This window comes from Piliocolobus tephrosceles, chromosome 12 (genome assembly GCF_002776525.5).
Source record: "Piliocolobus tephrosceles isolate RC106 chromosome 12, ASM277652v3, whole genome shotgun sequence".
In the NCBI taxonomy this organism is placed as follows: Eukaryota; Metazoa; Chordata; class Mammalia; order Primates; family Cercopithecidae; genus Piliocolobus; species Piliocolobus tephrosceles.
The window spans coordinates 50,652,277-50,671,034 of NC_045445.1; the positions used below are offsets into that span (position 1 = coordinate 50,652,277).

Consider the following 18,758-nt stretch of genomic DNA (forward strand, 5'->3'; position numbering starts at 1 on the left):
TGTCTGTGTTCTCATCTGGAGAAGCAATGAGAAATGATTTTTCATAATGACTACCTAAGCCCTGAGGCTCAGCCAGCCCCTACTGCTGTGTTCCAACATTTAAAGGACCATTGATGTCCCACTTCATGTCATATTCTCTGAGAGGGTTGTCTCATTAACCCCTCATACAGCTCTGTAAGGATGGTATGGTCAGTCCCATTTCACAGATGACCAACCTCAGGCTTTCAGAGCCTAAGTCACCTCCCCAGGTAAGTGGCAGGATTGGAATGAGGTTCCATCCTTCACCCTCCCTAGGGGACCCTGAGCACCTCCCTTTTAGAAGATGGGCTTCCAGGGCTCGAGAAATGGTCAGATTCCACTCCCCTGCTATTGTGGCCCCACAGGTCCTCACTCCATAACTCCTCTGGGTGATGAGAAAGACAGAGGAGGTGAAATCCTGCGCTTTGTGCCAAGAGACCTGGGTGTAGGCCTAGTGTGTAAAAACCCCACTAAGGGCTGTATTAAAAACAAGGGAGAAAACATTTGTAAACTACATCTCAGATATTGGGTTAGTATCCCTGATTTGTGAAACATACTTGGTAACAAAACAATTGGCAGTGATTTCAACAGAAAATTCAAATAAGTATATACATAAACAATAAACATTAAAAAAATACAAAAACCTGTAGACCTGAGTGTGCACTATTCTAGGGACAACAGACCCCTTGGGGTCAAGGGGTGGGAGTTGGGCCAGTGAGAGGTGCACTTTAAATTTGATTTTTGGTGAGTGGGCTCAGGCAGAAGCTCAGGTGTTGGCCTTGGGACAGGCGAGCTGGAGAGAAGGAAAGTAACATGCCCTGAACTCCTGTAAGCAAATGCACTCTGTATTTCATCTGCTTTTACCCTAACAACATTTAACCAGTCATTCTGATAATTATTCAAATCAGGAAACTAAGTTTAAGGAGAGTTTATGTAGTTCAGAGAGAAAACTTTTTAATCTCCTGATCAGCAGCTAACTTTGGAATTACTTAAGATTTTTTTTCGGTTGTTATTTTCATTTTGTCTTGATGCCTCCAGAACTCTGAGTGCTCTAATCTCCTTCAACCTGGCAGTATCTGCTCCACAGGTGGTTTTTAATGTTTTTTTTCTTTTTAAATATGACCTCTATAATGTTTAGGTCCCATTAATAAAATTTAAAACACTTTCGAAAGGAAAAAAAAAAACACTAAAGACTGTATTAAAACAAGGGAGAAAAGATTTGTAAACTACATCTCAGATACTGGGTTAGTAGCCATGATTTGCGAAACATACTTGGTAACAAAACAATTGGCAATGATTTCAACAGAAAATTTAAATAAGTATATACATGAATAATAAACATTAAAAAATACAAAAACCTGCAGCCATAAAAAGGAATGAGATTATGTCCTTTGCAGGAACATGGATGAAGCTGGAAGCCATCATCCTCAGCAAACTAACACAGGAACAGGAAACCAAACACCACATGTTCTCACTCATAAGTGGGAGCTGAACACTGAGAACACATGGACAGAGAGAGGAACATCACACACCAGGGCTTGTTGGGGGTGGGGGTGAGGGGAGGGAACTTAGAGGACGGGTCAATAGGTACAGCAAACCACTGTGGCACACGTATACCTATGTAACAAACCTGCACGTTCTGCACATGTATCCCATTGTTTTAGAAGAAATAAAATAAATACAAAAACCACAAGAACTAACAAGATGCAAATGTTTTTAAATCCTGAGAATTTATAATGACAAGATGCAAAAAATGAGGACTATGATTGTACTTTTGGAGAAGACTGTGTGTGACGGTGAATGTGGTGATGTGCACCTCACCTACAGGGGCACTTCTGGAGAGTGTGCACTATTCTAGGGACAACAGACCCCTTGGGGTCAAGGGGTGGGAGCTGTGCCAGTGAGAGGTGCAGTTTAAATTGGACTTGTGAATATACTCTTATATAGTTTTTGAAGTTTCATATTTGAGACTAAAAGTATTTTAGTGAATATTTGAATGCACAGTTTTTAAAAATTTAACTGGCAAGTAAAGAATTGGCAATGATCTATTCATTTGTCATAAAATATGTTGGATTATGTTTTAATTAGATCTGTTTGGATTTAAATTTTATGCCCCAAGGACTTAAAACATATATATATTTAAAAAGCATGTCAGTTTTTTAAAACCTGTGTGGAAAAGGACAAAGTTCAAACATTTTAGTACAAACTAAGATTAAAATATAAAGCTATTATAATTAATAATGAACACTGGAAACTCAGAAGGGGGAGGTGGGAGTAAGGGAGGGAAGGGAGTAAGAGATGAAAAAGCACCTACTGGGTACAATGTAAACTATTTTGGGTGAAGGGTACACTGAAAGTCCAGACTTCACCACTGTACAATTGATCCTTATAACCAAAACCACTTGTACTCCTGAAGCTATTCAAAGAAAAAAATTAAAAATTGAGATCTAAAAAAACAAGCTATTGTAATTAAGAGAATGTAGAATTGGTGTAAGGATAGAAAAAAACAGGCCAATGGACTTAATAGAGTCAAGAAATAGACCCAATCCATATGTGGTCATTTTCACTTATGACACAGGTGACAGTGCAGGGAAGGGAGAAGGATGATATTTTAAGTATGCTAGCTGAATTAGATACGTGCAAAAATTGATTTCAGGTAGATTGTCAGTCTAAATGCAAAAGTAAAAGAATAACCTATAACAATGTAGGAAAATATTTTTATGTAGTTGGGGTGGCAAATATTTCTTAATCACTAGACAAAAAACTGTTAATCCCAAAGGAAAAAAAATAATAAATTGAGCTACATTATAATTAAAGACTCTATCTTTCAAAACATACTCTTAAGAAAGAAAATATTGAAATACAGTGTGAAAGATTTTATATATACAGTGATTTGATTTTTTGGAAACAAGGAGAAAAGTAGAAAATGAGCAAAAGAAGTAAACAGGCACTTTACAATATAAGAATCCCATATGACAACTGCATGTATAGAAAGGTGCTTAACATTTTTAGTTTTTAGGACAATGCAAATTAAACTTGTCATGAGATACTACAGTAACCCCATGAGCTGAAAAGAAAAGAATAAGGGGCAAGTAGAACCATTATGTACTATTACTGAAAGTAAATTGGTGAAAACACTTTGGGAAATCATTTGGCAATATCTAGTAAAGCTAACTATATGCATACCTATGAGCCAGCAATTCCAATCTTTGATATACTCAACAGAATCGTGTACATATATCCACTAAAGACAGCCACAAATCTGTATGTAGTAGTACTATAATATTAGTCAAACTGTGGGCATAACCCAAATATCATCCAACAGATAACTTGCAGTATTCATAAAATGAAATACTCTACCACAATTAGAATGCTCATTTTAATGTTGCCATATGCAAAATCATGGATGTATCTCACAAGGATAATATTAAGCAAAAGAAAGCAGAAACAAAAAAGTATAATTTCAGGTATATAAAATATGAAAAGTTCATAAACAGGCAAATCTCTAGTGTTAGAAGTTAATGTAGTTTACTTTTGGGGGAATAATGACGTGTAAGGTCATAAAGGAAGCTCCTGAAGTGAAGATAATGTTCTATTTCTTTCCCTTTTTTACTAATAAATTCTGCTTTTATTATTAAAAGGAGTTCTTGTGAGCATAAGTGTCTCTTCAATGATATAAAATTTCCCCTTCTTTAAGATTAACTATAAAACATTAATTAAGATATTCAAGGCAATAAAGTTAAATTCTAATGCCTGGCTGGGTTGCAGTGGCTCACACCTGGAATCCCAGCACTTTGGGAGGCTGAGGTGGGTGGATCACATGAGGCCAGGAGTTCAAGACCAGCCTGGCCAACATGGTGAAACCCCATCTCTACTGAAAATACAGTAATTAGCCGGGTGTGGTGGCGCATGCCTATAATCCCAGGTACTCAGTACACTGAGGCACGAGAATCGCTTGAACCTGGGAGGTGGAGGTTGCAGTGAGCTGAGATTGCACCACTGCACTCTAGCCTGGACATCACAGCAAGACTCTGTCCAAAAAAAAAGAAAGAAAAAAATTCTGATGCCTTTCTGTAGTCAATGAAATGGACCTGAAAGAAAGAGCCATAGTGAATTTTTAAAAATGATGTACCCAAACTTTGAAAAAATGTTGCTGTTTTCCAAAAAATAAGTTAGTTGAGATGTTTCTTCATTATAGGAGGCAGAATGTTCTTCTCTTTTAAATTTCAGTTTTTGTTTTAGATCCAGGGGGTACACATGCAGGTTTGTTACATAGGTATATTGTGGGATGCTAAGGTTTGGGATATGAATGATCTCATCACCTAGGTAGTGAGCATAGTACCCAATAGTTTTTTAACCCTTGCCCCACCTCTCCCCCCTCCTCCAGTAGTCCCCAGGGCTTGTTGTTGCTATCTTTATGTCCATGAGTCCCCAGTGTTTAGTTTCCACTTATAAGTGAGAACATGTGGTATTTGGTTTTCTGTTCCTGTGTTAATTCACTTAGGACAATGGCCTCCAGATGCATCTTGTTGCTACAAGGGACATGATTTTTTTTTTTTTTATGGCTGTGACAAAATACTTTTGAACAGATTGTCAAAAGTACTGTGTATATGTTTATTAATTTGAAAAAGCATTCATTGTATTCTATTTTATGGTGAAAACAGAAAATAAAAGAATTTAATTGACAGGGTATTTGCGTGTGTGTGTGTGCACATTTGTGTGTGTGTCTAGGTCTAGCTGTATCACTTCAAATACACACTCACAGATGCAGTTTCATCTTTAATTCAGACAGGGGCTGGAACCAATCTCAGTTTCATATATGCCAGAACATGACTGATACACGGAGATTGCTATCGTTAGGTGAATAATTAGGTGATATCTTTGTAGCTCACCTCCAACATCCCTCTCCCTTTCCCTGGGCCCCTTGTCTGAGACTTTCAAAGCTGTGATCCGGGTTCTGGCCATCAGGAGGCATCACAGCTATCTCCATTTTTTTTTTTTTTTAAATGAGGACATTTTGCAAAGAGTTACAAACTATGATGCCAGTGCTGTTTGAAAAATATATGTGTATTAAAGCTGGTCCATTGGCTGTGGACTCCAAATCTACATGGCATTCACTGATTTATCTCTTCCCTCCTCAGTATACATTGTCCCGTGCACGCTATAGAGAGGTCCCTCACAGAGAGCAGGGCATTTAGCCTCCATTGCCCCTGTATAGGCTTCCCACACCGCCTCCCATTCCCTTTCAGTCCTCCCTTCTCTAGGATCCTATGGACACAGTTGCCCAGACCCTGCTCTTGTGACCTCTATCCTCTCTGTCACCTTTCTGCAGCCCTGTAAGTGCTACTTGGTATTTCATGCCCTGGAGCATATGTTTTTATAGTCTTGTTTTACATCTATCATTTTTTTCTTTCTAACATGGGAAGTGGATTTGGGTCTGCTCAGAGGCATGATGTTGAACAGCTTTTATTAGATTATGAAACATCCAAGAATGTAGAGAACATTCTGTCTCTAAAACTTTGAACTCAAGGCATATCAGAGAGAGATTTGCTTTCTTTATATGGATGTCTGTGTTCTCATTAGTAGAAACAATGAAAAATGCCTTCACAATGCCTTCTTAGTCCAGAGGCTCGGCCGGCCCCCACTTCTGTGTCTCAGCATTTAAAGGGCCATTGAAGTCCCACTTCATGCCATATACTCTCAACGGGTTTTCTCATTTGCTCCTTGGGACAGCTCTGTAAGGATGATACAGTCAGTTCTATCTCACAGATAATCGAGCTCAGGCTTTCACAGCCTAAGTCACCTTCCCAGGTAAGTGGCAGGATTGGAATGAGGTTTCATCCCTCACCCTCCCTAAACGACCCCAAGCACCCCCTTTTAGAAGATGGGCTTCCAGGGCTTGAGAAATTGTCAGATTCCACTCCCCTGCTATTGTGTCCCCACGGGTCCCCCACTCCACAACCCCTCTGGGTGATGAGGAAGACAGAGGAGGTGAAATCCTGCACTTTATGCCAAGAGACTGGATATAGGACCGCATGAGTTGGCTGATCCCTTAAGTGGTGAGTGGGCTCAGGCAGAAGCTTAGGTGTTGGCCTTGCGACGGGTGAGCTGAAGAGAAAGAAAGTAACCTGCACTGAACTACTTTAAGCAAATACACTCTATATTTCATCTCCTTTATCCTAACGGCTGTTCAAGGTACCAATGATTATGATCATTATTCCAATCAGGGTGCTGTCTTTAAGGGAGTTTGTATAAATCAGGGAGACAACTTTATTATATCCTTATTGTCAGCTAACTCTGGAATTAATCTAAAGGCTTTTATTTTCTCTATTTGCCCTGAAGCCCACGGAGAAATAGAAATGTTTTTCTTATCCTCTATTCACATGTTTGTTCTGTATTGATGAGTATTTAGAATGTTTCTCATTTTTTCCTTTTTAAAAAGATTTCAGCAATGCTATTTCAAATAACCACTTACCTGGCTATTTTGGACATGTGAAAATTTTTTCCTCCATTACATGTGTAAACATCTATCCCTTGGGGCTTGATTTCAATAATTTAAACTTCCTTATATGTGTCTGAGCATTCTCATTTCTTTAACCATCTTTGTACACGTTGTTACAATATTTAAATGTATTTATAACTGATAAGTGTGTTTCCATTGTCCTTGATGTATTTGGTCCCTCATCCCGCCCCCATACCCAGACACACACAGAACCACTTTTCACCTTTTTCTTTTTCAAATTTTTAAAAAAATGTTTTCGTTTTTTTCCTACATTTAAATTTTATCAGATGATAGGTGATAAAAGGATATTTAGATGGTTTCATTTGCATTCCTTAATGTATTAGTGAGCTAGAATGCTTTTTCTTGTGATTACTGGCCATTTGCATTTCTTCACCTGTGAACCATTTACATATTTTGTCAGTTTTGCTGTTTTGTTATAGGAGCTGTACATGTGTTAAACCTAAAACCCTTCACTGATGGATGCATGCGTTATTTCAACACATCTTTGTTGGGTGAATATTATTTATGAGACACTAGCAAAATCTATGTCCTAGATGTCTCTTCTGAGATCTTGGCTCTTATATTTATGGGAGATGTCCACCTGCAGCAAGAAACATATTAGTGTCCATGCAAACATGGGTGGCTTGTCAAGGATCACATGCACAGACAGTTCACACTTACTCCTAAACCCTGTATGGCCACAGAGTAAAAAGGATGTGTGGTGCATTATATGAGAGCCCTGGCTCAGGATTGTGATTTCTGTGATCTCTATAATAATGGCAATATTTTTTAAAATTACATAACATTTCTGAGTTTGCCTTTTCTGATTTGTAAAATGGAAACAATCATAGCTACCAAAGACAGCTGTTCTGAAAGCAAAAGAACAAAATATTTTAAGCATCATACACAGCGTAGGGTACATACGGTACTCAACACATCTTAGTCCCTTTCCTATCCCATACCCGTCCTTCCTTTAAAGGAGATTCCTTTGACATAATCCAAAAGGCATGGTTCCATAATGATCATATGAAAATTTTAAGGGAAATGTATAGGTTTCCATGATTAATTAACTGCTGTGTCACTACTCTGTGCTGGGTAAGGAAAAGGAAAACAATCACTGAACCAGTTTCCTGGGTTTGTAAAAGAAATCCATCAAAGCCACCACCTCATTTCGCTTTATTTCATAGACTTCCCCATCTCATTTTTAATGTTCTATGTTAATTTCTCAAGAAAAACAGGCCCGGCATTACCTCTGCGCACAACCCTGTGGGCCTGGCTCAGGTGGGAGTGTGGGGCCAGCAACATGAGCACCCTGGACAGCCCCAACCAGGCCTATGACTTCCTGCTCAAGTTCCTGTTGGTGGGCGACAGCGACGTAGGCAAGAGTGAGATCCTGGAGAGCCTGCAGGATGGCGCGGCCGAGTCCCCATACAGTCACCTGGGGGGGATCGACTACAAGACGACCACCATCCTGCTGGATGGCCAGCGGGTGAAGCTGAAGCTCTGGGATACGTCGGGGCAGGGAAGATTTTGTACCATATTCCGCTCCTACTCTCGTGGTGCACAAGGAGTGATCCTGGTCTACGACATTGCAAACCGCTGGTCTTTTGAGGGTTTGGATCGATGGATTAAGAAGATCGATGAGCATGCCCCCGGTGTCCCTAAAATCCTGGTGGGGAATCGCCTACATCTGGCATTCAAGAGGCAGGTGCCCAGGGAGCAGGCCCAGGCCTATGCTGAGCGCCTGGGCGTGACCTTCTTTGAGGTCAGCCCTCTGTGCAATTTCAACATCATAGAGTCTTTCACAGAGCTGGCCAGGATCGTGCTGCTGCGGCACAGGATGAATTGTTTTGGGAGGCCGAGCAAGGTACTCAGCTTGCAAGACCTCTGCTCCCGCACCATCGTGTCCTGCACACCCGTATACCTGGTGGACAAGCTCCCGCTCCCCATTGCCTTAAGAAGCCACCTCAAGTCCTTCTCCATGGCTAAGGGCCTGAATGCCAGGATGATGCAAGGCCTCTCCTACTCCCTCACCACCAGCTCCACCCACAAAAGGAGCAGCCTCTGCAAAGTGGAGATCGTCTGCCCATCCCAGAGCCCACCCAAAAACTGCACCAGAAACAGCTGCAAAATTTCTTAAGGAAGGCACCAAAATGAAACAAGCTGGAATCGGTCCAGGAAGAACTCTGGTTACACCTGGAAGACGGAAGTCGGAAGTTGCATTCTAGATTCAAGAAATTAGTTTTCAGTTTCTCATGGGAATCATGCTGCTTGGGAATGGTATGATGCCTTCTGTCAATAAAAACACATTACGCAGTTTGACTTTGAATTTCTATGTGGATGTGCATGAAGCTCTCATTTTAGACGTGTGTTTATAAAGGGGAAATCAGTACTCTGCTCAACTCTTGGTAACATGAAATTTTGAATGTTACTCATATCATAATCACACTGCAACTTTTTCCTTAAAATTACTGCCTTTGTAAGAATGGTGATATGGCAGTGATGAGTATAAATTCAAGTAAATTTGAGAATCAATGATAGTGAGATAATTCAGTCATTGATATTACAAGAGGGGCCTTTTTGTAAACCTCCTTTTAAAGTCAAAGCACCAATTTATAAAACACTGCAGATGCATATAGAGATTGTATATAACAGATCTGTCTAGTTCGTGCATGAAATGGATTTGATAAAGTTTTTGCTGTTATTTTACTACATTTGAGGATTAATTCAGATTTATATGTATGTTTTTCTGTAAACCTACTTTTTTTGTACAAGATGTTCTACAAGATATGAAGCTAAGGGAGGAAAACGCCAAAGATATCTCTAGTTATGTTGAACATAGCCAACATGGTTTCAATGGGTCAGTAAGAAAAAACCATTTCAGTAAGGAATGAAATAGGTACTTATTTGAGAAAATGTTTCTTAACAATAAAAAGGTATATATTTTTCTCTTTTGGTAAAATGAGAAGAAAAAGAAAAATATACATAATGTAACCCCGCAAGATGAGGCTTTGCAGAAAAACATTGCAATAGAACATGGCAGGGCAGCCCCATTATAAGACTTTAGGTGAGTCATTTCCCCTGTACTGGCCAGTTTTGGTTAACAAATCTCAGATCAATATAGAGGTTAATGAGATCACATCTGGGAAAGCACCTCTGAGACCTTAGATGGGAAGGAAGGAGAACTGATTTCCATGTAGTTACTTTCCAATTTACATTGTGAATATTATAATAATCCATATTGGATGAACTGAGTAAATATAAGTCCTTGCACTCTTTTGTAACTGAATGACCACTTATTTGTGCATTGTCATAGGGTGATTGTAACATAAAGTACTGCAGAAGAGCAGTATCTCTGGCCTCAGGAAGCCTTGGGGACTCACCCTTCCTGAACGCTGGCACTTTTCTATCTCATGAATTTTCCACAACATTCCTGGGAGGTAGAGGATATAATCTCTACACCATCTTGTAGCTGAAGAAACAGTGATGTTTGCAGGTTAAGCAGCCTGGCTGGGGAGCATCCTGCCACTAAGTGGAAAAGCAGAGACTAGCACCCTATACGCCCCCAGGCAGACTGTGATGCTGAGCTGCACATCACACCATAACCAAGTAAATCTTGCTTTCCTGCTGACCCGGGTCACTAATGAAATCTGTATCTTCAGCTCTGAAGCCAGTCTGCCAGTTCTGTCTCTCTTCTGAAAGACAGAGAACCTTGTCAGACCTAAATTTCCTACTCTGTAGACAAGGGAGTGTGTCTGGGCCAGTGCTTTAGAAACTGGAGTCTCCAGACAGTTCGGATGTCAAGAAGAATATGCGCTCTCAGAGGGACAGGGGTCATGCTGAGGGTGAATACTTGAAGGAGCAGGCCCTAAACACATGCAGATCAGGGATGCATAGAGTCTTTAATAGAAATTACCAAATCAACCTGGAAAGAGGTTGTACTAAATGACATCCCCACCACCAATATGAAACAGGGTAGACTTCCCTGCATGCCCACCTTACTGGAATCCTGAATGGTTTCTTTTTATACTTTGATGATATGACAGGTGGAAATTCTTTCATTGTCATTATATTTAATTTGGTGTTCAGATAACTTAAAAAATTCCCTAGTATACAAAATGCTCTGATAATCATCATTGCATTATATTTTTATTGCAAACTGGTCCATTTTCATATGTAACCTAAAAACAATGAGCAACAGGCACATTAGCCTGCAAGTTCTCCTAGAGCTACTGGTGGCATTATGGTTCCAGGGTGTGTTTGTGGCCTCTGGGGGATACTGATTGCAGTGTGTTTGTCTAGAAGATTAAGAACATCTCTCTGTGATATTAGTTGAATTCAGTATTAGAGAAGAGCTGGAGTCTTTTTAAATGACACAAGAGCTGGACCACAACATGCTTCTGAGCAGGCTGTAATACTGTCCCTGTGATGGAAAGCAAGCCTTTCTGTGATCTCACCTGCTCAAGTCAGGGTGGATCCCTCCAGGATGTAAGGTATGGCAGTCGGCCTAAATCTGCTTCTGAACACTGAAGCTGAGTGCTCCCATCTTCCTGCCATCAGTTACAGAGACTGGAGAAGCTGCATCTTCTCAGACACCAAAACCATGGGTTCAGTCACCTGTGTGAGGAGCTCGGTGCTAGAAGATAAAATAGCAGTACCTGTTTGACACATCGTGCATCCATCCATTCATCTGTCCATCCATTCATCCGTCTGTCCATCCATCCATCCATCCATCCTCATAGTTAACAGGCATTAAGGTCAAATGACACCATCCTTCTGGTTAAGCTTTAGACTTCCCCAGAATAGAAACAAGGAAGTAAGGGGGTTGTGGTGAACTCAGTTTCTAGACCTAAGAAGAGATGGCTCCTTCTCCTTAATATTTCCATCCTGAGAGAGCCTCTTATCATTGATAATTTCAAAACATAATTTAAAAACCCTGGACCGCTCTCTACAACCCTAGTTACTGTTCTCTTTACATATATTCTCCCATTGCAACCAAAGTTATATGAAGAATTCTCAAAACTCATCCCTTTACACCTCCCTCCACCTCAGTCCTCATTCCTCATCTAATGGTGCTTTGTTACCGCACCTCTCCACTGAAATGAACCCCATCAAAACCAACAGCCACGCCTTTGTCCCATTTATAGATCAAGACTGTTGAAATGAACATCTATGTGGAGACAAAGCTTCACCTGCAATGACAATTGCTTTTGTATAGACAAAGATTTTATGGCAATGCTATATTTACCTAAAAGCTAGCATTGTAAAATAGCTTCCATAGAGTCAGTCAGATAATGTGAAGGCTGTGCTACAGGAACTGTGCTATCAATTGAAGTACAACATTTCCCCAATATATCCCATAATATTGCTTCAATAAAAGGAATGTTGCAAATAGATTTACTGCATGTTAGCAATATTTTTGTGATCACTTAAATAAATTCTATTTATTTTATTTCTTTCTGAAGGAATTACTAAGTATGCAATCACCTGAAATTAAATCACCTGCAATTACTAAGTATGTAATCACCTGAAATTAAAATGTTGTTTCAAAATTTGTCATGGTTAAATATATTGCCTAAAAGCATTGTCTGATTGTTTAATATGCCATAATTAGGTAATATAATGGTGGTGAAATATAATAGTAGAGAGAGGGAACTCCTGCAATCTCCTGATTAGGTCAGAATTCTACTGCACCACACAAATCATAATGCTGGAATTCCTTTTGGAATGTTTCCATTTGGTAAACTATCCCAACTATATGATAAGTGTACATGATTCCATACTGATATAAATAAGTGTTTCAATTGAAAATGAAATGGGTCATAGAAGACAAATTGTCTCAATCAAATAATTCTAAATAATATATGTGGCTACCCCACAGTTCATGAGGTGAAGTTTAATTCTGTCCTCTACCTCCTAAGAACAGGGCTGACTTAGTGACTTACTTCTACAGAAAAGAGTATAGGAATGTGAAATAGTTACCACACACTGGAGAAATTTGGCAAACAGTACCTTAACTAAGTGATGAAGGTTAACATCACCATTGATACCATATGGATAGCATGTAAACCCATATATGGTGTGATAAAAAGGGTAATTCATCTCTGTGGTATTCCTTCTGAAAACCCATAACCTCAGTCTAATAATGAGAAAAACAAATTAAGCCTGTACTTCTCATGAAATCAGGCTTATGAAAATAGTCTGGCCATACCTCAAATGGTTAACAGGGAGTTACCATATGACGCAGCAATTCCACCCCTAGGTACATAGCCAAAAGAAATATGTCTACATAAAAACTTGTACCTGAATGTGTACAGGATCATCATTCAAAATAGCTAAAGAGTGGAAACAACCCAAATGCTCATCAATTGATACATGGATAAAATGTAGTATATTCAGCAATAAATATGGATGAGGTATTGATATATGCTGCAACACAGATTCTGAAAACATTATGTAAAGTGAAAGAAGCCAGATGCAAAAAACCCAATATTGTTTGATTTCATTTATGTAAAATGTCAAAAACAGGCAAATCCATGGGGAAACAAAGCATATCTGTGATTGCCTAGGGTTGGGGGTGGGCACAGGGTTAACTGCATTCAAGCAGGATGGGTAATCTTAGGATGATGAAAACATCTGAAACTCAACTATGAAGTCCCAGCTACAGCAATCAGACAAGAGAAAGAAACAAAGGGCATCCAAATTGGAAAAGAAGTCAAATTATCCTTGTTTGCAGATGACATGATCTTATATTTGGAAAAACCTAGACTCCATCAAAAAACGATTAGAACTCATAAACAAATTCAGTATAGTTGCAGGATACAAAATCAACATACAAAAATCAGTAGCATTTCTATAGGCCAGTCAACAGTGAACAATCTAAAAAATAAATTTAAAAGTAATCCCATTTACAATAGCCATAAATAAAATTAAATACACAGGAATTAACCAAAGAAGTGAAAGACCTCTATAATGAAAACTATAAAACACTGATGACAGAAATTAAAGATGACATCAAAAAATGGAAAAGTATTTCATGTTCATTGATTGGAAGAATCAATATTGTTAAAATGTCCATTCTACTCAAAGCAATCTACAGATTCAATACAATCCCTATCAAAATACCAATGACATTCTCCACAGAAATGGAAAAAACAATCCTAAAATTCATATAAAATCACAAAAGACCCAGAATACCCAAAGCAATCTTGAGCAAAACGAACAAAACTGGAGGAATCACAATACCTGACTTCAAATTATGCTACAGAGCTATATCACCAAAACAGCATGGTACTAGCATAAAAACAGACACATAGACCAGTAGAACAGAATAAAGAACCCAGAAACAAATCCACACACCTACAGTGAACCCATTTTCAACAAAGAACCTACACTGAGGAAAAGACAGTCTCTTCAATAAGTGGTGCTGGGAAATCTGGAAATCCATGTGCAGAAGAATGAAAATAGACCCTCTACTTCTTGCCATATACAAAAATTAATATTGGTTAAAGGCATAAATCTAAGACCTCAAACTATGTAACTACAAGACTTTGGGGAAACTCTCCAGGACATTGGTCTGGGCAAGGATTTCTAGAGTAATACCCCAATACAGGCAACCAAAGCAAAAATGGACAAATGGGATCACATCAAGTTAAAAAGCTTTTGCACAGCAAAGGAAACAATCAACAAAGTGAAGAGACAACCCACAGAATGGGAGAAAATATTTGCAGACAACCCATTTGACAAGGGATTAATAACCAGAATGCATAAGGAGCTCAAACAACTCTATAGCAAAAAATAACTAAACTGATTAAAAGGTGGGCAAAAGATTTGAATAGACATTTCTCAAAAGAAGACATACAAATGGCAAACAGGCATATGAAAAGGTGCTCAACTTCACTGATCATCAGAGAAATGCCTATCCAAACTACAACAAAATATCATCTCACCCCAGTTAAAATGGCTTATATGCAAAAGACAGGCAATAACAAATGCCGGCAAGGATGTGGAGAAAAGGGAACCCTCGTACACTGTTGGTAGGAATGTAAGTTAGTAAAACCACTATGTAGAACAGTTTGAAAGTTCCTCAAAAAAACTAAAAATTGAACTTCCATATGACCCGCAATCCCACTGCTGGGTATATACCCAAAAGAAAGGAAATCAGTATATTGAAGACACATCTGCACGCTCATGTTTGTTGCCATGCTATTCACTATAGCTAACATTTGGAAGCAACCTAAGTGTCCATCAAGAGGTGAATGGATAAAGAAAATGTGGTACATATACACAATGGAGTACTAGTCAGCCATCAAGAAGAAAGTGATTCAGTCATTTGCAAAAATATGAACGGAACTGGAAGTCATTATGTTAAGTAAAATAAACCAGGCACAGAAAGACAAACATTGCATGTTCTCACTTATTTCTGGGAGATAAAAATGAACGCAATTGAACTCATGGAGATAGAGAATAGAAGGGTGGTGGCAGGCTGGCGGGGAGGTGGGTATGGTTAATGAGTACAAAAAAATTGGAAAGAATGAGTAAGACCTAGTACTTGGTAGCACAACAGGGGGACGATAGTCAATAATAATTTAAGTGTGCATTTCAAAATAACTAAAAAAGTATAATTGAATTGTTTGTAACACAAAGGATAAATGCTTGAGGGGATGGATACCTAATTTTTAATGATGTGGTTATTACACATTCCCTACCTGTACCAAAATATTTCACGTATCCTCCAAAATATATATGCCTATTATGTACCCACAAAAATCAAAAAGAAAAGATTTTAAACCCTCAATTATGAAGATCATTGCACAACTCTATACATTTACTAAAAATCACAAAATTCTATTTTCAAATACATGCATTTTATTGTCCATAAACTATACTACAAGAAAGCTGTTTAAAAATATGATATTGCCCTGGTCTTCTGTTGTACCACAGTAGTGACCAAACTTTTTCACACAAAGGCCATGATGTACATGTTTTATATAAACGTGAATGCATGTAAAACAGTAGCTGTATCCCAGCCCTGGTGACTGCTTGTCATATGTTCCTCCATGGATTTTCCCCTCCTAACACCATCCCACATGTTACTTCAGGTTTTACTTGCGTGTAAGATTTGATTTTCATCTGATCACTTCCACATGTTCCAACTGTGGCAGTGGCTTGAGAGTGGGTCCACAACAAAGTGTAGTGCATTTACTGTCTAACAGGATGTCATTACTATTACTTTCTTCACTCCCCTGTGTGTTTTCTTGCATGACTTCACTTAGGGAGTCTAAATAGCACTACCTTTATGGGTGTCAGTGTGGCAATATTTATCAAAAACCTACATATGTACACACTGTTTGCACCAACAATTAGCCATGTACAAGTTTATCTTCAGAATGTAGGGAAGGATGTGGATAAGGATATGGTAAAAATAACTGCCATTCTGACAATTCCCTTCCTTCAGGCCTTGTGAAGCCTGAAAGAACCAGTCCTTCAAGATGAATCCTTGGTGTTTAACCGGGCTTAAATTCAAATTAGAGCCAAGTGGCCATTTGTTGACTAAAGGTCACACATTACTTCGAGTTTCCAGAAAATCTGCAAGTCTGCTTAACTTTGGGACTTTCATAGCTGCCTGTTCCTTTTTATGGTGCTTAAACCAACCAATAAGCTTTCACCTGTGTCAACCAATCGGAACTAAGCAAGTTGGAATCCTTCATTTGCATAAGTTGATCTGAGTGGGACCCTGGGTGGGAATTTTCTTCATAAAAGACAAACCTGGCCGGGCACGGTGGCTCACGCCTGTAATCCCAGCACTTTGGGAGGCCAAGGCGGGCGGATCACGAGGTCAGGAGCTCGAGACCATCCTGGGTAACATGGTGAAACCCCGTCTTTACTAAAAATACAAAAAAATTAGTCAGGCGTGGTGGAGGGCGCCTGTAGTCCCAGCTACTTGGGAGGCTGAGGCAGGAGAATGGTGTGAACCGAGGAGGCAGAGCTTGCAGTGAGCGGAGATCGAGCCACTGCACTCCAGCCTGGGTGACAGAGTGAGACTCCGTCTCAAAAAAAAAAAAAAAAAAAAAGAGAGACAAACCTTCCCTTTGTTCTCTGGAACACACCTTCATTTTATACTGAAGGCTACATCTCCCCGATTTGCAAACTATTCACTGGAATAAAGTCTCTTTCCTCTAAATTCCTTTTCAGAGAACTTTTGCTCTCAACCTGAATTTAGGAAGGGAGACCAAATGAGATGCAAAGCCATGAAGGAAAAGAAGGAAGCAGAGGAAAATGTGGTTGTCAGCACACACACAATCACGCCAGCACATACACAATCACGCGCACACACATTTATACATGGACCAGGTTCTTTTTATCACAATATTAGTATTCTTCTACGACAGTTTGGTGGGTTCCAAGAGGACACATTTGGCTCACCAGTCCAAACAGCCACAGGAACTGTGCCTGGAACTGTGCCCTTCAGCGGAGCACAGACTTTGAAAAGATGCCATCGACACAGTGTTGACAATAGGGAGTATCAGAACACTCTGAATAACCTGGAGTTCTGAAAATTATGTTACATCCACAGGATGAAATTCTAGGTAGGCAATAAAATGAGTTATAATGAAGACAATGATGAGAGATAATTTTCTGGCTATCAGATTAGCTACCATGCCCATTATTTCAATGTGTGTAGAAACAGGCACTTTCATACTGTGATGTCAGTGTTACTGAGCAATGGGCTTGCTCACCAATGAACACAGAAGCCAATACTATGGCACTAGCATTTGAGGAAAGAAAAAGCTTTATTGCAACACTCAAATCTGTTTCCTCGAGCTGGGGTCTGGAGGCAGAGAGTAACTATGAGGGACATAGGGAAATGCAACGACGCACGATCTGATTGGATCATGCAAAGAAGTGGTGCCGAGTCCTTGGCTTTTAAGTTTGTACTGGAAAAAAAACAGGGAACCTCTCACTTCTCATTTTGGTCCTCATTTCTCAATCTGAATACTTAGGTTCCACATGTGGTTGACATTTTCTGTTCTGGCCAGCTCCAGATTCACCAATCAGGCATATTTGGTTCATTTGGGCATGCTCAGGTTATATGACTTGCAACCTGGGTATCCACTGCATCTAAAAAACAACTCATCACTTTGTTACAAAGTCAAAGCATATTGAACGGTTCTGTGGTTACATTAGGAATGTAAATTAGTAGTAGTATTTTGAACCATTATGTTAATATAAAATGTTCTAATTTCCAGGGTTTTGAAAGGACTCTTCAGGAGCTTATGAAGAAATGCTTTAAAAGATATTTGCATATATAAAAGCTGGTGTTAAGTATACTATTGTCTGTAATAGAAACTATATTAAAAGGAATTAAATTTTCACCACTAGAGTACTGGGAAAATAAAGTTTAGGGCATCATATGATGAAACACCAACTCCATACAAAAAATTGAAATTGAATTTGAAAGATGGTTACAATAAGGGCAAACACAGGTCACAAAAGTCCTAAGTAGTATGGCCGGGTGCAGTGGCTTACGTCTGTAATCCCAGCACTTTGGAAGACAGAGGTGGGCGGTTTCCTTGAGCTCAGGAGTTCGAGACCAGCTTGGATAACATGGTGAAATACCATCTCTACAAAAAATACAAAAATTAGTTAGGGGTGGTGGCTCACACCTATAGTCCCAGCTACTTGGGAGGCTGTGGCTGGAGGATTGCTTGAGCCTGGGAGGCAGAGGTTGCAGTGAGCTGTGATTGCACCACTGCACTCCAGCCTGGGTGACAAAAGAAAAACCCCACAAAAGTCATAAGTAGTTCTGTATCTATTTTTGCTTGTATAGGTCTATTGCTATATATCTATAGGTCTGAAAGCATAAAAATGAAAATGATTTTTTAAATTCCTCTCAAATATAGCTTTCTCTTAAGCATAGTAAGAGGCTGGACTTTCTGTTTGGCCATCAGTATCCCTGAACACTGGATATACCTCCGTTTCCACCCAGACTTATGGAAAGCTCTGTGAGGTGGGCTTGGGCCACAGCCCCTTCCTCCCACTTTCCTGCTCGCGGGATGTTCAAGCTGCAGTTTAGGCTTCTGTCACGAGGGGGCACTAACGTAGCACCATTATCAGACTGCAAAGCAATATATACAATGAACAAAAAGAAATACGATACCTCCCTTAAAACACAGCTTGTGAAACTATGTTCAGAATTATTCTGTCTGAAAAAACTGACAGATGCAAAAGAAGACTA

At 39.4% G+C, this 18,758-nt stretch overlaps 1 protein-coding gene across 1 annotated transcript in view; it reads left to right on the top strand.

Moving 5' to 3' along the window:
* The window catches only part of LOC111535976 (ras-related protein Rab-40A-like), a 29,865-nt gene extending 20,423 nt beyond the window's left edge, over nucleotides 1-9,442 (top strand). The window contains exon 3 of the mRNA XM_023202216.1: nucleotides 7,751-9,442. Coding sequence (XP_023057984.1) covers nucleotides 7,824-8,660 — 837 coding nt within the window. The 5' untranslated portion in view covers nucleotides 7,751-7,823 and the 3' untranslated portion in view covers nucleotides 8,661-9,442. The remainder of the gene's footprint in view (nucleotides 1-7,750) is intronic.
* The last annotated feature ends 9,316 nt before the right edge of the window (nucleotides 9,443-18,758 follow it).